The sequence below is a fragment of the Cinclus cinclus genome, chromosome Z, assembly GCF_963662255.1.
Source record: "Cinclus cinclus chromosome Z, bCinCin1.1, whole genome shotgun sequence".
Lineage (NCBI taxonomy): Eukaryota > Metazoa > Chordata > Aves > Passeriformes > Cinclidae > Cinclus > Cinclus cinclus.
Genome location: NC_085084.1, coordinates 32,982,053 through 33,005,300, shown reverse-complemented (window position 1 = coordinate 33,005,300; position 23,248 = coordinate 32,982,053). Strand labels below are relative to the sequence as shown.

Here is a 23,248-nt window from a genome sequence, read left to right as displayed (position 1 = left end):
GCAGTTCAGTTTGAGTTTCCTGAGATTACTGTCAGTGTGATTACTTACTTGTACTGTAGTATTGTCTCAAAGCCGCAGTTTTTCATTTTCTGTGTATAGTATGTATACCAACATGAGAAAGATTGTGCTCCCTCCAATGATCTTTAAGCATAACATGTTTGTGCATAGCTTTCACCTGCTTTTCTAAAGTAGTTCTGGTTTCCCTGGATGTATGAGACAAGATATTGTACAGTGTCACAGAAGTGATGAAGAAGTCCAGAGTCTGTCTAGTCCAGGCAATATATTGGCCCAGCATGATAAATTCCACTCCAGATTCCTCACCTTTATGATCAGGTGCTTATTGATAGGAATGGAAGATGAGGAGCACCAGTCAGCATGAATGCTAGGTGAGGTTTATAGTTGAGTTCCAGAGATGAACACTTACAGTGCCACTGCTGCACCCTTTTGGCTCACTTTTCATTATGCTGTATGATAGTGCAGTAAAAATTTCCTGTTTTATCACACAGTTAATCTTACTTTAGACACACAGTGTATTATGCCAGATGGCATTATCTTGGTGCTTCATACCAAGGTTAGAAGAAAGCTTGATTCTTTTCCAGAATCAACTTAGAAGGCCTGGGGGAAAGGGTGACTAGGGTAATAGGTTTTTATGGTGTATTGTATGAGTATTTTCATTCTGTTTCACAAAACTTAGTGGGAAAATCAGATAAAAGAATAGTGTCAGCCTTGAAACACTATCCAAATAACTTATTCAACTATAAAAGTCTATTTTTTCATTCTCTCCATGGACAATTTTTTTATTATATTAATGATTCCCACACTCTTGCTTACAGTACCTAATCAAACACACGGAACCACAAGACAAGGTAGTCTTTGAAATCAAAATCAAGCAATGTTTCTGAACTTCACTGCATTTGTTTATTCTGCTCTAAGCTTTACAACTGCAGAGGTCTGTGCAAGGTGCTGAGTTGCTAGGTCTCTAACTCACTGTCCAGAGTTTGTAATGAAATCGTGGTGTTTCCAGCTGTCTGCCGGTTCCCGTGCCAGAACGGTGGCATCTGCGAGCGACCAAACGCCTGCTCGTGTCCAGATGGCTGGATGGGCCGTCTCTGCGAGGAGCGTATGTATATCACCCCTCACTCTAATCTTAAGGGTGCTGTAAGTAAGACAAATGAATTACTGCAGTGAACCAGAAAAGACATAAGAGCTAAAACCATAAGAATCATTAATATATTCTGCTCGACAAATGAAAGAGAACAGAAAGGTATATCTTTGGCTTGTGTCTAAATAACTGTTCCCTTACATCTTCAAAGCAAAACAAGCACTTTTTAAATTGATGTGATTTTGTTTCTGGGTGCTCTTTCACTGTGGTTGAAGGGTACCTTGTTTCAGTTCTCCAAATAGCAATGCCTGATAGTTTTGGGGAATGAACAGGGATTAATTAGAACAGAAGAAACATGAGTGTTCTACTGGTGGCTGCGTTAGTTTCTTGGCTTCCATTTTTATCAGTCTGTGGTTATGAACCTCATCAATTCACATTCAAATAATGTGTCACCTTTTCCATGCTGTCTCTCCAGAGCTGTGTACTTGTGCCTCACAAATTCTAGACTGGCTTTTCCTGTCCTGGATCTCCAAATTATTAGAGAACTGGATCTGTTCTCAATGAATAGAGCCAAATTTGACTCATGGCTCTGTCAGAGATTCCCTGGATGACACTGGAATGACAGTTTGTTTCTCTTCATGGTGGTCTTAGCACAAGGAATTTGGGAGATTTAACCCTTTCAGGCTGTCATAACTGCTGCATGAGGAACCTTATTGCTGTACGCATAGTCAGGCATGGGCCTATGTGGATAGAAAATGGAAGTGCCCTTATTTAGTATGTAGTATTTAGCATTTAGTATTCAGTAGGGCCCTGATGTAAGACTTTAATGTGTCCAAGATCTACAGCAGGGATGGTGTCACTCTCCCTGAATCTTGAGTTATTATATATATTTCCATGTGTATATATATATTTCCATATATATATAAATATTATATATATTTCCATGTATACTCTGAGTATACATGGAAACATGCAAAAATTGTTCACATTCTATCTAGTTCTTGGAAAATAATATGATTCAAGTACTTAAGATGTATCTTATGCTAAAATGGTCCTCTGAATCCATATCTGCAGCATTCAAGTTTTCTCTGTGACAGTGTCAAGTTGCACATGGCACAAAAAAGTGGTAGATACAGAATAAGAACAAGAGGTTCAGCAAGTTTTGTCTTTTTGCATTTATGGAAACTCCAGCTATGTGGTACATTCACACAGCCCCTCATTTTCTGTCCCTGTGCCTGGCAGTACCACCACAGCCATATGTGCAGCTTAGCCCTGTAAGTCTCATAGTCTCAGCAGAACAGACTGGCACCCTGTGTCTCACAAAACTGTGTTTGGCGTCCCACAATTGAGTTTATCAGTAATGACACTTGAAGCATTCTCCAGAACCAGCCATTTCATTTATGATCCCAGACATTTCAATCATCATCCCAATTCAGACTGGCAAGTGACTAGCCAAGTCACACTTCACTCAGGTACAGGCACTGGGTATTTTTTTTGTTTTGATTTGGGGAGGGGGGGAGGGCTGTTTTTTGTGGTTTTGTTTTTGGTTTTTTTAACTTTGGTATAGATAGTTAGAATAGGGGGAAATAATTCCCACAACTGCAACACCAATTTTGCATTGCTTGTCAAACAAGGTGCACCAGTGAGCTGAAAAAACAGGTTTAGTCTTTGAAGTTGAGGGCCTGTTCTGGAAGCCCAAGGAATTTTTGAGTGCTAGCATTGAGCACTGATCTGTCAGTAAGGCCATTGAGAGAATTCAGTCACCTTGTAGTTCACAGTATATTTCACAAAAAATATTAGATTCACCTTCTTGAGAGAGTCCTGAGCATTCTAAAAAACTAGGAGAGTACTGCAAGTTTAATGATATAGAAAAGTATTTCCTGGTGATACAGGTTAGTCCTGTGAGGTCCATTGAAGTTCACAATTATTTTCTTATCCAAGCTGACTGTATGTGCTCAGCTTGACCTCTGCTGTGCTGCAGAAGAACTACTACCTCAGTCTTCTGCAGCCCCCATCCACCCTCCTAGTATTAAACTACACTGGAAGTGCCACTTGAGACCCAGCTCAAATCTTGATCTTCTTAGAGCATGTATGCTCAAGTACTTTGTTCGCTTAGCATAGTGGAAATGATAGTTTTGTGAGATACTTAAAGCATGAACACGTGGGGATTTTGCAGATCTGCTCACAGGTGCAGTGCAGCTTCATTGTTGCTTTATCCAGAAGTCATCTGCTGCTTGGTATATGCTTTGTTTCTTCCCCAAAGCTTCCAGCCCTTGCCTTTTTCACTCAAAAGGCCTTGTAGCCAAGCTGCCTTTTCCCAAGGGGCTTATGGTCTCACTGGTCTCAGCATGTTTTCACTGGCCTAGACAAAGTGCTTTTCTATGGGCAGGGGATAGATTAACTTCTTTTGGATGCTACATCTGCAAGTACAGAGAGTTCACAAACAGTCCAATTTTTTGTAATTAAATTTGTTAGCACCATCACAGAAGTGGCCATTGTCAGTGTATATTACACGTGAGATACAAACAGCCCTGGTTCATTTCCCGTGAACGCAGAGCCGACAAGCATCTGAAGGACTCAACTGCTCCAAATATGACTATCTTCCATGCCAGTCATATTTGCTTCTCATGTCTGGTGGGTAAATCCTGCTCAACTCTGCTGATACTCCATGAAAACACTTCAAGGGGCAGTGGAGTTTCTAGTTAAACACAAGTTTCATCTCTTGCACACTCTATTCTTTGCTTTCATGTGAGATAATTCTTTTCTCTGCTCCTCTCTCTTCTCCTTAGCAATATGCATTCTGCCATGTCTCAACGGAGGTCGCTGTGTGGCCCCTTACCAGTGTGAGTGCCCCCTTGGATGGACTGGATCACGCTGCCATATGGGTAAAACTTCTCACCTGAATTTTTTCTCACTTTTTGAGACTCTACTAGCAATACCTACACAGTTCTCCAGGGACTCATAAAACTCCTAAGTTTGTCACAGGGAAACCCAGGCCTGGAGGATTTGCTGTTCCCAGCTGTCAACAACTTTCAGACTAGTCCCTCCCTGATAGTCTTTAAAACTCCCAGAAAAGCTTGCTCTGAAAAAGTATAGTCACTATTCACAAAAGTACTGTCTGCAAAAAAGCAGTGCAAAGGAGAAACGGTTTCCAGAGAGAAGAATAAAACTACTTTTCTCAACTCTAGGTGCATGATTTTCATTTTCATGTTTAGGAAATTCAGGTCATCATTAAATTCACAAACAAACAGCAGGTATTATAGAGGTTTTTCACCACATAGCTGTCTGGTTTGGTGGATTCCCACTAATTGCCTGGCTACTGAATCAGGAAGGAGAGCACACCAAAGCAAGGATTTAAGGGTGATTGAGTTTAATGGATACATCGTACATGGGTACCTTACATTAGGTATCATCTAAGTTCTCTGAACAAATTCAATGTGCACTTCTTTTTACTACATGTCTTACTTGCACCTTACCAAAGGTGAAGGTCATGGAGCACACAAGAATACTGAGGGGTAGGAGGGGAGTGATTCTAGTGTCCAGGTTTGTGTCCTCACCAGTCCGTTTGTGTGAGATGAGGCTGGCTGCAGTTATGGAAAATATTTGAACCTGAGTTTAGAATATGGATTTCTATACCAAGACTGAATAAATGCCAGGTTTTGAAAGACTTTTCCCTGTGAAAAGACAGTAAAACTCAGCAACTGAATGATTACTGAAACATCTTTCAGTCATTATTAAATCTTAAACACTTATAAATATTAGATTTTTTTTAAATATATTTCAGTTTCTTCACTGTATTTTTATTGTCCTGGTGCACCTTGATTTTTCACAGGGACTTAACATGAAAGCCTGTTTTTCCTTCCTGCAAGAACTTTGAATTGACTGATGGGGTGAGCTGGGAAGGAATCCATGCCTCTGTTAATGAATGTTCATACTATTTGTTTAACTGACAAGAAGACTGAATCTGGGGGATAAGTTGTGTGATATACTGCAAACACAACCCTTCTGCAGAAAATTGAAATACCAGAGAGAACATTTTAACTCTGAACTATTGTCTTCCTCTCATATTTCACAAGCTTTGTAGCTATAATTGGTGCTTGAGGAAGATAGATTTGCTTTTTGGTCAGCAATTCAAATCTGTACAGGCTTGACTTGCTTTTCAGTAGCTAAAGGGAAAATTATAGTGAACAACTGCATCTGCATCATAAACACTGCTTATGAAGTTTTTTAATCACTTCTTGTTTCAGCTACTGATATTGACATTTTGCTGTGATGGAGAAATACTTCAGTGAAGCTAAAGATGTTTTGGTCATATGCTTCATTCCAAAATCAGAAGTAATTTTCAACATTATGTACTTGGTTCATTTAATTGTATATAGATGGCCTATAACTATAGCCTCCTGCCATTGTTTGTTCTTGTTTGGCCCAGAGGAATTGGCATAGGTTTTTTGCATTCCTGTGACTACTCATTTCCATTTCCTGTAATTCCATAATAATCAGTGCTTCCTGATGCATATTCCTTGCAAAAACATTACCCAGCCTTTGTCCTCACTAGTATCTTTAGGTCTGTCCTCTACATATGGCATTATCTGCTTTAAAGTATTCGCATCTTTCCTTCATCTTTCCAGTCTGTGTTTGAAGGACCTCATTAAGCGTATACCTAAATTGGTGCTATAAATTGTGTGGTTCTTTACCTTTCAATCTCAAAATTGATAGGAAGATTTGAAACTTTGACTTTTGTTTGGTTACTTGATACCCTTGAGTTAGACCGTCACACAAAAGCATGTTCAACGAGACTCAGCATGACCTGTAAGGCACACAAGGTTTTTTCTCTAATGCTCTGTTGCACCTAGTCTCACCTCTTAGGGCTATCCAGTGTCTTTCAGGACCTTACTGTCATTCTCTCCTTCCTTTCTTTCTCTCCATACAGGTACCATTGCATGAAGTCTTACTCCTTACTTGCTCTTGACTTGCACATGGCTTTCTGATCTTCAGCTTCCTCTGTTTATGCTGTCTCTTTCTATACTTTTTTGTCATGTCTGGTGTCTGCTTGTCCTGGTTAGCATTAACCTGTCACATTTCTTTTTTTAAAAAATAATCTACATTTTATTACTGTTCTCCTGTTCATCTTATGATTCTTCTAATTCTCCTTCCTGCTTCTGCTCATGTTCCTTTGTTGCCTTAATTGGAATCAAAAACAACAGAATTTTTAAGGCAATTTAAAATTACACTCTGGCTGTTTAATGCAGCTCATATTATGCATCAGACAGTAAAAGTAATAGAAGGAGTCAAATCACATTTAGCAGACATATGCTTCTCAGGCTGCTCTTCCCATTCTTAACAGAATAAGGCAGGATGGATTTTCAGTGCCCTGCTACTAAATCAGCTTGTTGTGGATGTGCTCATTAATGCAAATTTGTGTGTATTTTTGTGCAGCTGTTTGCCAGTTGCCTTGCTTAAATGGTGGGAAGTGCATACGACCAAATCGGTGTTACTGTCCCTCTTCTTGGACTGGACCAGACTGCTCTAGGTAAGTGTCACTGAGCATTGTCCCAAAGCTAAGCTGAATCACACCCTACTGAATTATAAATCTGAAGAATGAGCAAATAATTTTAATGTTTTGAGCATCTCTAGATTCTGTAAATCAGTAACCTTGAGATGCCTCAAGATTTATGGGCAGTAGGTAAAGACCTTAGAGAGTACTTGGAAAAATGACTGCCAAACTTGTAGAAAACCCAGAAAATTGTATCTTTACGTGTAAGCAGACAGGTAAACCCACAATGTTCAGACTGATTTTTCATTATGTAAATAAAAGTGGGGCTCTGACATGCAATACAGAATGTTCTTCAGGAAATTTTGGTGGCTGTTTACTAGTGTTCATTTTGAACTGTACGTATCTCAGCTGGGTCCAGGTTTAAGACTAAGGTCATGCAACAGTTGTCATAAATAATAAGTCATCTTACACTCAGTGTTGAGTGATGTAATCATTGAAAGAGTACAATAACGTGCCTCTGAGGCAAGTCCCAGTTCAAATCTCCTGGCAGGTCCAGGGCCATGATAGCAAAAAATGTAAATACCCCAACTCACACAGGCTCCTGGTAAGCACAGTGGTCATTATCCTGGAGAGCTAAATAAGAACCACATTAATATTAATATTTTTATGCAGGGAACAGATGAAGCCTGTGACATTGTAATTTTTTCTGTTCTTCTTTCTGGGCAGATAGTAACAGACATTCCTTCCCATCTCTCTGATATACATTTTATCTTAAAGCTATAGAAGAGATGCTTGACTGAGAAATCACACTGCCCAAATAATTTTCATTTGCCAGATGTGATTATATATGCCTTAGTGAAGCAACTTAAATATATTGCCAACAAACAGTATCTTTTAGCTTTAGATTGGAAGGTATACACCTGAAGTCTGGTAGTATTTCCATTTAGGACATGAAGCAGAGAAGCCCAAATCCAGTGAGCATAATAGCAAAAAATAATGGAGTTTATCTCATGAGAATCAAAGCAAAGTTTCAGGCTATTCCCAAACTAGACTATTCTTGGCTTCTTTATTGTTTTTTTTTTTTGTCCGAGTCCATAGCTCTATGCAGCACTGGAAGTCTGAGAGAAGGTGGGTCTTTAGACCTGCAGGATTGGGATCTAGCAGCTTGTCCCTTCCAGAGCTGTTTGAGAGGATGTTTCCCAAACATAACTGGGTGGGTAAAGTGAAGACAGAAACAAGCTCTGAGATGTTTCACATTTTGTTAAGTATTGGCATCAGTTACTTGTGGCTCTTTGTGGGGTATTATATCTTTCTGAGAATTCTAAAATAGTACAGTCAAATGACATGATAGCAGAGCTTCCCTGCTGCAGGTTAACAAGGTGTGGATTTATAAGGGGAAGCTGAAATGCCCCAAAGCCTTTATCAGCATGTAGAACAAGACAAGTTCCAAACTGCTCTGTGATGAGCCATGACTTAGATTAAATGTCAGATATGTCTATTCCCCATGCCCACTCTCTCCCCCTCTTTGTGGCATTTCTGCTGTGGCATTCTACTCCTTGGTATACTTTCAGACAGCATCCTCTTGTGCCTCACTGTTGATCATTTGGTATGTTCAGCACACCACTGATTTTATTTTGTTTGGGTTTTTTGATGCAGGAAACGGAAGGCTGGATTCTATCCCTTTTAACATCAGAGCAGCAATTCTACATTCAGATATCTTTCTTCAGCCTAGGCACCAGGGCTTGGATTCTAATGCTTTGTAAATCAAATTTATTGTTTTCCTACCCCCACCTTTCCCCAGCTCCCTTGTTTAGCATTTTATTTTGTGATACATCTTTCAATTTTTAAAGAAACCCTCTGTATTTTTCATTTATAAAAGTATTATTAAATATATGCTGCTACACAGATGTCATACACACATACACATACACATACAAATGTAAAGATTCCTACAATCCACTGAGAAAGTGGTTGTTTAAAGTGAAGTCCCTCCCATTTCTTACATTAAGTCAGCTAATTAAACAGTACTATGCTGCCAACCATGATTAAACAAACTTGGCAATTCTGCTTACCAGCTGCCAAAGCATACTACTGTCCAGCAACTCAACCGTAGAGTGGGTTACCCTGAATGAGCCACTAAACTCTGCATTGGGCCTGTCTCTGAATTTCAGTTGATAAAAATTATAACAGCATGTGATAAGGTTTATGTTGTAATCACAATTTCTGGTGAGCATAAGAGGAAGAATCTGTAGTGTAGTTAATGTGGCATTAACTTCATTGGAGGGTGATTTAATGGGAAGCATCAGCATGAGTTTTACCTGAGATTTCTTAGTAAAAGAGATGAGGGAACATAATCTCATTCAGAGAAAAATGGATTAAGTCTAGCCAACAAGCACCTGTGAAGCTTTGTGACCTACAGGCCATTCAGGTGTAGCTCTAAAATGGATAATCCAGGATCCAGCAGTAGGAAGCAGGTGGATCTCAGAAACTTGTACTTTCCATTTGCTATGGGACTCACCACTTGCCTGTAACCACCATCCCTTTCCTATATAAATGAAGTACATAACTAGCAGCTATCTGCTAGGTGAATGTTTTTGATATCTGAGGTTTGGGTCTCAATATTTGACTGCCCCTGAGATGCAGAGAGAAGGCACCAGTTAGGTTTGCAGGTAAAAGTTTGCTATCTGCTTGCCAAAATGTTGTGGTTTTGTTATGCAGAATCCTCAAAAAACTGGAAAAGGCCTCTCTTGAGAACACACAGTCAGAAATGCTCAGCTGACTGAGAAATACTGAGAGCACACGTTATGAGATTTTTCTTTCTCAGACTGGTGATCCCATTGTGTCTGAGGAAAACACACACATGAATGCCATCATTAAGTCTGATGAATTGAAATGTTAAAATTTATGATTAAGTAGGTGGAATTACAAGGCAGAAATCACATGCATTTTTTGAAGTCACGTGTTTGGTAATTGTCATCAATTAGCAAAAAGTCTGAACTATGAAAAAAGATCTTAGAGTCAGGAACTGAGAGTCACTGATCAAGAGTTCCATTTTTCCCAAAAATAGAAGAAAAGTGTAATTTGTAGTTGTCATTGGGAAAGTAAAAGGAGAACTAAATTTTACCTTCTGTAGCTTCCTATTCCTGCTTAGTTACCCTCCAGACTAAAAGTGTGCACAACTGCTCCACCCCACCCCCCTTCATGGATGTACCTTCCTTTTATGCATAAACTTTAATACAGGAAAGTGATAGGACACCAAATTGGGCTCACAGTTACAGTAAAAGGGCTATAGTAAAAACTGACACATAACTAATGGCTGCTAGCCCAAGACCAGAAATGGGGAAATAAAAACAAGCAAAGTTGTCAGCCATTAGGAGCTTTCAGCCAATTAAAAATAAAAAAAAATAGTAAAGAATAGGAGTCATTAGGGGATCAGATTAATGTGAATGTAGATTCCTTCCCAGTGGGAGCTGCAACCAGCTGAAGAGTTGTGGTTTTAGCTCCCACAACCTTCTTTTTCTAATGGACTCTGCTAGCACTTAGCAAATACCTTGTCTCCCAGCTGCACAGCATCGATGTTTACAGCTTTGACTGAAGTTAGTGTTCAGTAAGTAACATCCACATTTCAACACACAGTCACCACCATTTGTCGGCTCTTTGTTCCTCCACTTCCTTGCTGCCTTAACAGCAAATGAAGGGAACCTGCAGTGAGCAGCACAGGGTTTCTCAAGGGAAAGAATGCATAGGTGAGAAAAGCAGATCTTTATTTATATGTCATTCTCATGTTTTTGTCCCTTTTCCAGTGTGCTTCTCTGGTGTGTCCTCTGACTCTGGTCATCTCCAGAGCAGAACAGCTGTGGTGAGGAGAGTGCTTATGTCTGGCAGGACATTGCTGGAGAGTTTAGGGCTGCAGAATAGCTTTTAGCGCCCAAGCGTCATACTAGTGACTAGTACATGGAGTCCCGGGAGCAACCCAGTCAACACGTTTTGTAAGGAGATGTGGTGTTAGGACAGAATAGCTGAAACTAGAGGCTGTCATATTAGTGCTATTGATGTTTTGACACTTACTGGAATATTTTCCCCTCCCTACCCAGTACTGTATTGTCATTTATGTCACCACTTGTGTGTTTTAAACGACTTCCATGTGATGCACTTTACACTGTAAATAAAGTTGCACCCTGTTTAGTACCTATATAGAGGCAACATTGTATTCTTTTTGTAAACCCTCACAACAATAATGATATTAACCTACCCTTTAGGATCTGTTGGCAAAGACTACAGAAACAGACCTCCGCTCAAGCAAACAGACAAAATAATTGCCAACAATCTAAAAAGGTTGTGGTGGAATAGTCCAGCTTTGATCTGCAGATAAAAATGCAGTTAGCACCTAATTTTTCAAATCCTTTCTTCATCAAATGCCTATTTTTAAACCTATAAAGACCAAATTTACCATTGGCATAAAGAGACAGATTAAAACCTGCTTCACTCACCACTGATGGAGATAAAACTTGTTTTATTCTGCATCCACACTGGAATTTTTAAAGGTATGGGAATGCCCATATTCCTAGAGAAAGGAGGTAAAGAATGACTAGCAGAAAGGAAATTTTTTAACTCCAGCACCACTCCTCCGAACAAGGAACTTGTGCAATATAACAGGCAAAAGATTTAGGACGTGAAAAGTTTTTTGAGATAATGTAAGCCTGTCAATGTCTGGATACACAGGCATAATTGGAGACCTAGAAGTGCAAAACATGGGCAATGTTTGAAAGCTTTTCCCTAAGCCAGCAACTCAAAAGGTGGTGTCAGGTTACTGGTAGTGTTGTTACGGAAGCCCTGAAACTTAATGTGTAACTTAGAGAAAATATAGAAATTTGTGCCTCAGATTTGCAGTGCTTGACATATGGGTGAAAATCCTGAGTGGGAACAGCTGGGATGCCTGTGGACTCAGATCTTGTGCATGATCTAGAAACACAGAGAACTGCCTTATTTAAAGGGAAGTGTGGTGAGAACAGGCTCTTTCCCTGGCCCTGTTCTATTTGTTGTGACCATTGAACAAGGTAAAACTTTGAAAGGAGTCTACTGACACCTATGTCTCTCTGCTTGGAAGTACACTGGGAAATGTTTGAGTGTTGACTCTGATCTCATGAGGGGGCACTGGACAGGGTTAGTGTGTGCCAGCAGTTGTTAACATGAGGAGTCACCCTGACACTGACACTGACACAACAGTCTGACCAGAGATCTCTTTTGCATCTCAGCACAGGAACAGTTTGTGCATCTCTGAACTTTCTTAGAACAATTTGGATCCTCACTATGGAAAGGATTCCTGCTGCTTTTAACGCACTGCAGATTCTTTTCTGGGAGAACATACCCTGACCACACATTTCCAGCAGCAAGAGACAGGAATTGCAATACCCAGTAGAAAGCCAGGTGGAATATGCAGTATCATTATTGATCTGTTTCTTTAAGTTATTTCCATTCATGCACACGATGCAGAGCACTTCTTCACTTATCCATCCCCCACTTACAGCAAGCTCCTCTCCCAGGAGCAGGGCTGCACTTCCACTACCCTTGCTTTCTAGCATGAAGTGCTGCTAGTGCCTGCCAATGTCAAGATCAGTGGGCATACCTCCCACAGAGGAGCTGAGCTTGGAGCACTACAAAAGCTGATGCTCTTCACAAGCTGATGGATATTGTTCTTCACAGCAGGCTTGCCCATCCTGCCAGATGTCCCTCCTGTAGATGGACCAGTGTGACCACTTTGTGCTATAAGAAGTATCATGCATGGCCTCGTGAACAGGACACTTGAGTTTCTCTCAGCCAATGGCAGATTGTGCCACCACACAAAAGTCACTTCCAATCTTCCCATTTTATGGGTCAGATAACCCCTTCCTTCTCCCCCAAGGTGCTGCAGATTTAAAATTATTGCAATTTAAGCATGATTATCATCTTTACTAATGATAGCCCTTCTGCAGATGTCATCTGCACACCTAATTGATAGCTCAGTGGATCAGCACTAACCTTAATCTCTTCAGTCTAGTATCTTTGCTGAATGTAAATCTTCCTCCTTCAAATTTTCATTTGCAACCAACATCTGCTGAACAGATTGTCCTGAAAACTCAAATTCTCAGTGTCTGTCTCCAGAAATTTCGAGGCTATAACAGTGTCATCAAGCCCAGATCAGCATCAGTACTGTTTGGACCCAGAGAACACATACATGGCAAAGGCCAGAAAAGGAGACTGCTGGGCAGGGGCAGGCACAGGCTGTTACTGTGATACTGCTAGCCAGCACCACAGAGCAGGCCAAGAGCATGGTGAGGACCATGGATCTCCTCAGTGCTCTTCTCTCCTTGATGGCAAACCTTCCATGCTTTATCCCAGCAGCCTCAGGAAATCAGTCTGACATTATGCAACCAGGTGGCTAAGAACAATCAACAGTCACCACTCCCTGCTCATCTGTATTCCACAAACAAATCCAGGGCTTTCCTGGCTGCCTCTTAGTCATGCCTTCCCTTCCTTCCCCTGCTAGCTGCGTCCTTAGTACAGTCCATTTATTTCACTTTGTTTTAATACTTCCTTCTCAGGTGGGAGTGGCATGATTTTTTGCAGCTAGCTCCAAAGTCACCAGGATTCATTGAATGTAAAGCCAGCAGACTCACTGGCTGGGAGGGAGGGAGGCACAGTGTGAAGAGTGATGAAGCTCTGCAAGCAGGCAGGGCTGGCTGCCTCAGCAGCACACAGTGGCAGCCCTGGAGAGCTAAGTACTCCTTTAGTTGCTCTGCCTCACCTTACCTGCCATCCCTTCTTCTTGCACTCCTTGGCCATGCTTTTCATTTTACAGACATGGGTTATGCTTGCAGAGCCTGGGGGCGTGTCTGCATTTTCCAGGCAGACACCAAAGACACAGAGCAAAGGCACATCCAGACCAGCTTGCAATAGCTGGGGAGATGCTGTTGCCTTTTCCCACTGCACTGCAGCAATCTAGGGTTGGCCTTTTCCCTGACATCTGCTCCACTTCTGTGGTTCACAACAGATTTCTGCATCTATTCTTGTGCAGCTCTGTCCAGGAAGCTGCAGTTTCATAGGCTAGGTCATGAACAGGGTCCTAGGCTGGTGCACAGGACACAGGAGTCCAGCAATATGCAGAGACCCCATCTACTTCATGTGTACATACCTCATGAGATATCACAGGAAGGTCCCAAATACTGTTGTTTTCAGGAGAGTTATTCAGGGAATTACTGCTCTTGGCTGCTTCAGGAGGCTGCAAGATAAACTGACAACCTCCAAGACTCCTGGCACCAAAGCCAGGCTGCATGCCCATCCCTGGCTCAGCTGGGGAGGCAAACAATTCCTCAAGGAAAAGGTAGGTTCACAACAGCCTCTGCAAAAACAAAAAACCTTGGAGATGGTCCTTGTCCTGACTCAGCTGCTGCCTGTTCACTCTAGAAGAGGGTGGAGCCAGGCAGTAACACCAGGAAACAGACATGGGAGCCCAGGAAGGAACATAGTTCATCCCTGGCAAGTAGGATGGGGCAGAAGTGCCTTCAGTGGTTACTGGTGGCACTGAACAGGGGCTGTCTTACAGCTCTGCCGAGGGAGAACCTGGACTCAGCTACCCATCTCACCTAGCATGGGCATTTGGGGAATTCACAAAGGTGAGGGGAGGTTTTTACATGTGGAAAAGAAGGGGTAGAAACTGGGAGACTGTGGTATGACAAGAACAGAAACCTCAGGAGAGCTACAGTTTAGAAAGCACATAAGTATATGGTCATCTCATACAACCATTAAGGGCACATAATTGCACCTATGCAGTTAAAAACATGCTTAAGCATTCTTCTGGGCTGCAGCATTAGTCATTACAAGATTATAACAAATATGAAAAACTGTGTCTGCCCTGCAGACACTGGTGAGATGGCTGCTAAGTGCCTGGCACTGAATATTTGCCATCAGCTGGGTGTAGAAAGTTGATAAAAGAGATGGCTGCCCAGTCAGGTATTGCTAGGCCAGATGTCTGGTTTGATTTTATTTAAGAGCTTGGTTAACAATGTAGGGTAAGTAATAAACAGCTCATTAATTAATCTTGTTTATTGCATGGAAGTACTATAAGCACCTGTGAGAATAAAATACGTTAAGGAAGGATAATCATATTAAAGGGAAATGACATGAAATTAAAGTTAGAAATGACAAGTCAGTGCTTCCTGAGGGGGGAAAGAAACAAAAAAAAATGTGCAGGCTAGTGACCTGGCTATTCCCACACTGCTTGCTTTGGGTTTCATGGATGGGAACAAGCAACACTGGCAGAGTCCTAGACAGGTGAGACCAGAGCAAAACCAAGACCCGCCCACAGCACTGGGGAGATGCAGCAATAGAGTATGAATTGCATTCATTTTGTTTCATCTTAGTTTCGGTAGTATGACTTCTCTCTGGCCAGTACCAGAGAGATAAATTTGCCACCATTCCTCTGTGTGGTGGCATATGAACCTGGCAGCTGGAGTCCACATGGAAGGAGGAGGAGTGTCACAAAATCTTGAGTCACAATACTCTAAAATGGCAGATAATTAAGGGAAGAAAAATGCAGCCAGCCAGGGGCAGGGGGCAAGCAGACCCTCTTAAAGTCACCAAGGATCATACTACACAGCACCTGTTCAGAGTGTGATTTCACAACCTAAATGTTCCAGAAGCATGGGGTTCTTCTGGTTTCATCACTGGTAAGATTACATAAACCAGACATGAGTGGCTGCCATATATAAATACCTCGTTTGAAGACACTACAGAAAATAGTCCCTGATGATAACTATAGGGTTCAGTAAAACAAAGGATTGAATGTAGGTGGAGCAGTTACCCCACTGCACCAAAAAGCATATGAGTTTTCTGGGTTACCTGTGGGCTGGGCTCCCTCTAAGGAAACACTGGTCTTCATGAGTTGAGTTAGTGTAAAACAAGGCATGATACAGCATAACAAGCACACTGTACAGCCAGAGAGCTCAATTCAGAAGGTTTCTTATGTTTCTGCTTTCAAGAAGCTACTGGGGTTTTTTTGGTTTTATTTTTGGATTTTTTGAGACTTTCGGGTTATTCATTAAAAGATGCAAAAGTAGTATAGAATGCAGTCTGTCTGGAGATAAATTACTCAGTACACAGACACCAGCACTCCAAAAAACATCAAGCACTTAAGGACCAAGAATTAGAAGGAGGAGCCCTGTCCATCTACTTACATTACCCAGAAGATCTGTAGTTGAGCCTTACAGCAATAGAGGTAAAAGCTATGCAGCAGCAGTGAACCACAGAATCACAGAATTGTTAAGGTTGGAAAATAGCTTTAATAACATCAAGTCCAACTGTTAACTTCACACTACCAAGACTACCACTAAACCAAGTGCCACATTTACATGCCTCTTAAATACCTCCAAGGACGGTGACTTCTGGGCAGCCATTTTCAATGCTTGGTAACCCTTTCAGTGAAAACAAAATTACTAATATCCAATGTAAACCTCCCTGGTGCAACTTAAGGTTGTTTCTACTTGTCCTGTCACTTGTTATCTGGGACCAGAAAATTACCCTCTCCTGGCTACAGCCTCCTTTCAGGTCCTTTTGTCCAGGATAAACATCCCACCTCCCTCAGTTGCTCCTCATGAGACTTACGGTCAAGAACTTTCCCCAGCTCCACTGCCCTTTTCTGGACATGCTCCAGCACACCAATGTCTTTCTTATGTCAGGTGTACAATATCAGGTGTACAAATCTGGGCACAGCATTTAAGCTGGGGCCTCACCAGTACAAAGGGGACTGTCACTGCCCTATGGTCCTGGTCCAAAGCTATTACTGATACAGGCTAGGATTCCACTGTTCTTCTTGGCCACCTGAGCTCCCTGCTGGCTCATGTTCAGCCAGATGTTGACCAGCACCCCACAGTCCTTTTCTGCTGGGCAGCTTTCCAGACACTCCTCCCTTTGTCATGTGAAGTTGTTGTGACCCAAGTGCAGCATCTGGCACTTGGCCTGGTTGAACCTCATACAATTAGCCTCAGCCCACCATTCCAGACTGTCCATATCCCTCTGCAAAGCCTTCCAGCAGATCAGCACTCCCACCCAGCTTGGTGTCATTTGCAAACTGACTGCAGGTACAGTCAGTCCCTTCATCCAGATCATGGATAAAGATTTTAAACAGAACTGACCCCAACACTGAACCCTGGGGTACACCAGGAGGAACCATTTCCCTTTGAATTACAGCAATTACATTCTACTCCATATCCCTGCCTTTCAGCTCAGCTACCCTGAGGACAACCAATCTTAGTATTAAAGACTGAGGCAAAGTATACCTGAAGTAGGCTTGCGCAAGGACTTGCCTTCACCAGTGCCAAGTTCCCTGTCAGACCCAAAAGGCTCAAGACCCTGTCACATTTGACATGTAGCTGGGTGCACGGTCTTTCTCAGTCTTGTCCTCATCACCAGTGGGTGCTTTTGAATGCAAAAGCAGCTGCAGATATCCACAGCAATCAGTATTCATAATTGGGAAAGGGCCCTTCGCTGTAGTTTAATGAAATTCAAATCAAGTCACGGATCAGGATCTATATGAGGCATCAGTGGGCTAACACAGGAAATAATAGGACTACCTGTAAAAGGACAACAAGACCACAACTGGATCTTCCACACAGTCTAACATACCAAAATATTCCTTTGGGAAATAAAGTGACATCACTTAATCCAGACAATCTCTTCTATCAGAAAACCTTTGTTGCCAGTATTCCCCAACAGATGAGTTCTTTCTCTACCTCCCTCATGCACACACACACGAGTACAGAGGACCCACTGACTGCCGCTTGTGGGGAGGCAGTGTTGACTCTTGTGCCAACTCTACATCTCCCTTGGCATGGATGGGAGTGGCTGCAAAGGGCATACCAGATCACCTGCCCATGGTTAAAGTGACTTCCCCTAACTTAAAAACATCAAAAGGCTGTTGGTGGGAGAGTTAGTTGCATCCTGCCTACACAGGCACAGTGAGGCAGGCAGGCAGGTATCTTCAGGACTACAAAGCAGTGAGCCAGATGCACAGCAGTCAGTGCCCAGCAGCCTGGCACAGTCAGACCCCTCTCAGGGGCAGCGCTGCTCCACACAGCAGCCACGTGGAGAAGCAATGCCCAGATGTGTTCTCACAGCAGCTTTGGAGGAGCTGTATACAGGGCGTTTATCTCCACAGTGCTTGGGTGCAGTCAGCCCCAGAAGGATGTTTTAAGGCCAAAAGTGAGTGCCACACCTCCTGCAGGAAGCAAACGTGCTTTCATTAAGCAGGGCGCAGGGCAAATGGGAGTCTGAGCAGACAGCATCTGGGGGCTCTTGTGAGGGAAAGTCAGTCTCCAGAGCAACAAAGCTGTTGCCCCTCTGAAGACTGACAGGAAGCTGCATTGGCCTCTATCTCAAACCAGCACACAGCTGTCATGTCAAAACCCAGGCCTGGCATCCAAGAGAAATGTTATGTCCTGTGTGGCATCCTGCTGTACTGTAACAGGGATACAGAACTCCCTGGTCCCCTGCACTCAAAGGCAGAGCTGGCTGCCAGGGCAGGAGCCCAAGCTTTTACATAAAGGTCCCAGAAACTCAGGCTTCTCTGCCACCCCTGCCTAGATATGGTTAGTTGATGGGATGGACGTTGCTGCCACCCTCAGTTTCTTCCTGCACCCATGTGTTGCTGCACCTGGGTTGGTTTGACACTCTTTTTCTGACAAGATGAGGTGTGGATGTCATTTGGTGTGATGCTGAGCTGGTGTCCTGAGTGACACAGGGCAGCAGATCCTCTACAGATGGGTGTGAGCTTGGCCAGTTTTCCGACCACAGCCACATGTAATTAATTTCCATAGCAAGACTTGCAGGTATTGATGTCATCCACAAAGATAGGGAAATTAAAGCACAGGCATCAGGTAATCTGCCCACTGGAGATGGAGAGATCCAGTCTGGGAGGGAGCTGGGAGCCTTCCCAGTCCCTCCCCCAGGCTGTACTGCTGCCAGCCCATGCTTCCAAAGCACAGCTTGTAGTCAGTGGCTGCTGGGGCTCATGGAAATGTGGTGGGGTGTCTGAGGATGCAGTAGGAAAAGTGCCACATGTAACCACTACCAGGGTACCCTCTGCCTCAAAGGCAGGCACAGAGGAGTATTCAAGAAGCCTTGGGAGAGCCACATGTCCAATCACATAGTAGATCATCAGGACCACAAAAGCAGAAAATAACTGGAAGCACTGAGAAATAAGAAAAAAGCTGAGTCTTAGAATGCAATGGGTTTGGGCCTTCAGGCTTACCATTACCATTTTGCAAGAGTGTGCAGAGCCTTGCCTGCTCCAGCTGTGCTGGGCTCTGGGCTGCTTAGTCCTCACAAAGTTTCTCTAGAAAATGGCAGGATTTCAGTTTCCCTCCAGCTCTAGCCACTGCATCAGCATCACTGTCCACCAGATCAGTTTGCAAGACTGACACAACCAGCTGCAAAGGGCTGCACCTGCATATCCGCTGCTGAAGGTGCCTGTTAGAATAGAGGAGCAAAAAAAAGAGAGGAACTCCAAGAAAGCCAGGTAGGCTGTTTCAGGGTGTTCAGTCTTGTCTAGAAAGGTCCAGGTCAGACCCGATGTATTCCTGCTTGGAATAGGAGGGAGGAGGCACTGGGGAGGAGGCACTGGGCAGCAGTCACCCTTGCCCCCAACTGCCCACCCAGGACAGAAACAGTGCAAGGTCTGAGAACAGGCTTTTAGCCCTTCTGATACTTCCCATAGCCACACAACCTCAAATCTGTCTGCCTGCGGTAGCAGCCAGTGTTTTACCTGCAGACAAAGCTCTTGACTCAGACCAGCCTGGCAACCTCACAAGAGAAGGTCTCCATGCTGGGATTTTTGTTGGGGGTTTGGATCCTTCGTCCCCACTGAGCAATGCACAGCTCCCACACCTATGTAGAAAAGAAGTGTACATTGCTCCTCTACCTTCTCCCTGAAAATGGTGCTTGCACCCAGGTACCTGAAAACCTTTGCTAGTGTGGGTAAAATAGTCCTTGAGAATCCTTTTCTGAAGGAATTTTGCTCTGCTTTTGATGAAAACCTACATTTGGCTGCTGTCTTTTGCCTAAAACAGGCTGTTGTCATTGGTCTTCCTCCAAAGCATCTTTAGGAGGAAGTACTGCTTTTGCCATATGAGCAAAGCAAGTACATACTGCTCCAGTTTGGCCAAAAAAAAAAAAAGGTCAGATGAAGATGATTGTTTCCCTGCCAACCTTGTGATGTTTCAGCCAGGATTTGATGCAGTCTAATTGATATGTCCAAATAAAATTCTCCTGTGACCTGGCCACATTCCTGAACTGTAGCTTAAAGCTCACAATAGGACAGTGATTCTCCTGGAAGTCCAAAACTGATGCCTGTGCCCTGACACTCTCTGCAGAAACCCCTCTGCCCCCACACCTTCCCACATCAGTCTCTCCATGCCAGAGTTGAACTGGCAGCCACAGAGTGATTGCCCAACACGGTTTGGCTTTCTCTGTGCTGTGTGTAACTGCAACTGTATCTTTCTGCCATCTCTGTAACACCTCATATAGCTTTTTAGTCTTTTAATCCCATACCTTTATCCTGTTTGTGTTTTTCTTTCCCTTGGAGATACAGCAGCTATGCCCAGGCAGAGCTTTTTGCCTTTATAGATGTAGTATCAGCAGTTGTGCATCCCCACTAAGTGCTTCAGCAACCTCTGTTCAAGGCAGTGATGTATCCCAGCAAGCTGGAGCGGGGCTCCTGCCAGCCTTGCTGTGGGCTCATGGGGTGCTCCTGAACAAACCACTCATCCCCCATCACTTCCCTTGCAGACCTTGGACATAATCTGCCTTTTCTGGGCAGGCATAGACAAGCCCACATCCAGGTGTGCATTGCACTGAGGGAAAAGCTTTTACCAGCCTCAGGTATAGGCTGAAGTCTCATTCACAGTCCCAGTGTGCAGCTCCATCTATCCCATCATCCCAGTGAGTTGTCTGCCATGCTGGTGTGTCTCCATAGCTGCCATTCCCAGAGCCCACCAGCCTTGGTGTGGACGTACAGCCTGTTCTTAAAGGTGTCTGCAAACACACTTTTGTACCTTCTACTGCTTTTGGGGATTTTTGTTTTGTGTTTTTTTGTTTGTTTGTTTTTGTTTGTTTGTTTTTGCTTTTTTTTTGCTGCTGCACCCAGGAGGCTAGTGCTTAAAAGCCTCAATCCTCTGTAGAATGCAGTGGGAAGTACTGTACATGGGGGTATCCTGATCCCATGTTCCCCTCCAATGCACTGGTCTCTGTGGGAAGGAGGATGGCAGAAAATCCATGCCTTCCAAAATAATCTACATTTGCTACATCCTTTATCACATCTGTTCATGGTCCCCCAGGGTGTTTTGGTTCCTGTTTGTCCTAATTTTTCTTTTACAGAAACAAGATGCAAGGAAGGAGGAGGGAGAAGTAAGGAGACAGGGAAAAGAGAATAATCTCTGCTCTTCCTCTCTGCAGTGTTTGCCTCCAAGTCCAGGCATCTCCAAGGCCATCTCTCCAGGGAGAGATGGCCTTGGGGCCACTTAGCACCCAAGGACTCAACATCCAAAGGTGTTCTTGTGTTTAGCCTTTTCATGGATGAGGACTCCCAACAGGCACCCTCATGTGGCACCCTCTGCTTCATCCGCCCCCCAGACACCTCGGTCCAGCACACATGAGCAGTATGAGATAACATCTTTCATGTCTTGTGATGATGATGTAGGGGTTTATATTCCTTCTTTCCTATTTGTGTGTCCAGAAGCAGCTTGCCAGCTAACAGAAGGAGAAGTTTCTCAGACATACTGCAGGGATGCAAAAAAGTTGTTTTCACAAACAAGTGTTGGCACTTGTCCTTTTCCAGAGTAATTCCTTTTATTAACCAAACCACTTTTCTAGTTTGCCAAGATCATTATCATTATTCCTCTGCTTCAGGGCAGTGCATCCCAGTTCATCACCATCTGTAGATGTCAGAAGCACATGCAACAGTCCAGCATTCAGGTCAACAATAAAAGCACTTACTGGGACTGAGGAAAAAAAAAAATCAAGAACTTCTGACATTTGCTTGAAGTATATCATCAGTGTGGCCAGAAGTCATTGTCACCAGATGCAATCATCCAACAAAATCTGCACCAACCTTCTAGTAATCTCATTTAAACTATGCTCCAGAAAGTCTCACAAGAGAAGGTATAAAAAACCAAGAGATGTGCCAGGTGTCCTGCTCCTGCATGTCAGCATCACCTCTTACCTCCTTTCAGGAGGTACAATCTGTTGTGCAGGTTTCATGATGCATTTTTTGAGTCTTCTGTTACATTTCTTGCCTTCATCAAGTATTCAGTGGTAATTAGAAATAGTTCTGGGATTGACTAAGCCAGCTCTTGTATTGTTCGAAGATTAGTTTTGTCAGGTCATGACAACCTGTCAATGTCTCACAGCTGTGGGTTCTTCTCCTCCCCTTGGCTGAAATTTCATTGGTTGCTATTACAGTTTAACAACTAGCACCAAATGCAGCCTGCACTTCAAAATTAAGATGGATAAAAATACAGAATTAACCATTTTAGCCCTTCCAGTGCCAAACATTGCTGCCTGGTTTTCCATTTTGAGTCTCACAGGCAGCTACCACTGTATGCATTTACTGGGACTAGCAGTATATCTGCTTGTGCTGTCACATTGAAACCTTGCACTGGGGAAAAAGGCAAAAAATAAACAGAAAGATCTTCCGTTCTTTTCTTAAAAATTCACTTTCTCTACTGAAAATATACTTGTAATGATCAGCAACAAACTGGGTTTTTTTCTTGGCGTGCCCACAAACCCCTAATTAGCACAGAAAGAACAAATTTAAGTTTTGGATCTACCTGAGGCATCCTACAATGAAACAGTCTCAAAGCAGAAGTGCTACCCATCTGATCATATTCTCTGCACATACACTTCATCTCCAAACTCTGCTTGTATGAAGGTGCAAACTGCAAATGCCAGAAAGGTGTCAGCTGTCACTACCTCCCCATTTCCATTCATCTGGCTCTTGCTCTCTGATCTAAACAGCCAACTGCAAAGCAGGTCACTCTGCAGGAAGTTCAGCTGTGTGGCTTTGTTTATAAGAATGAGGGTGCTGGACCTTATGCCTTACACTGGCAATACAGAAAGGACAAGGTACTATGAAATGCAGATTTTGGTCTTTACCAAAAACATCTGTTTGAGAAGAGGCATTAATTTACAATGCTCACCCAATGCATGAATGTCCTGCTGGTACTTTTTCTTTCAGACAAGCTGCCAGCATGAGCTTCATTAATTAGCTTTCCCTCATTGGTCCTCACAAAGCTGGCAATACAATCAGGGAAAGAACATAATCACTGCACTACTGCACTTCTGGCAGGGAAGGAACTGTGTGAAATGTGCATTTATTGGAGCAGGTAAGGATGTGAACACCAGGCTCAATGAAGATTTTTGGGATTTGCCAGATGGGCAAAAGCACTTTAAATGCATCATACTACTAAAGCACTCAAGTGGGATGGGCACTTTTTTTTTGGCAGGTCATCACCAGCATCACACTCAGCAGACTTCTCCTTAGCCAGTGGACAGAAAAGTTCATATGACTCTCTCTCTTCTGGCCAGTTGTATTGGGTTTGCATGGCAAGATTTTGGTAGCAAGA

At 43.1% G+C, this 23,248-nt stretch overlaps 1 protein-coding gene across 1 annotated transcript in view; it reads left to right on the top strand.

Annotated features, from left to right (window-relative positions):
* Positions 1 to 8,283, top strand: part of SVEP1 (sushi, von Willebrand factor type A, EGF and pentraxin domain containing 1) — a 122,752-nt gene extending 114,469 nt beyond the window's left edge. The window contains exons 47-50 of the mRNA XM_062513220.1: positions 1,025 to 1,120; positions 3,892 to 3,987; positions 6,539 to 6,632; positions 8,253 to 8,283. Of these exons, the coding sequence (XP_062369204.1) occupies positions 1,025 to 1,120; positions 3,892 to 3,987; positions 6,539 to 6,632; positions 8,253 to 8,283 (317 nt within the window). The remainder of the gene's footprint in view (positions 1 to 1,024; positions 1,121 to 3,891; positions 3,988 to 6,538; positions 6,633 to 8,252) is intronic.
* Positions 8,284 to 23,248: the final 14,965 nt, after the last annotated feature.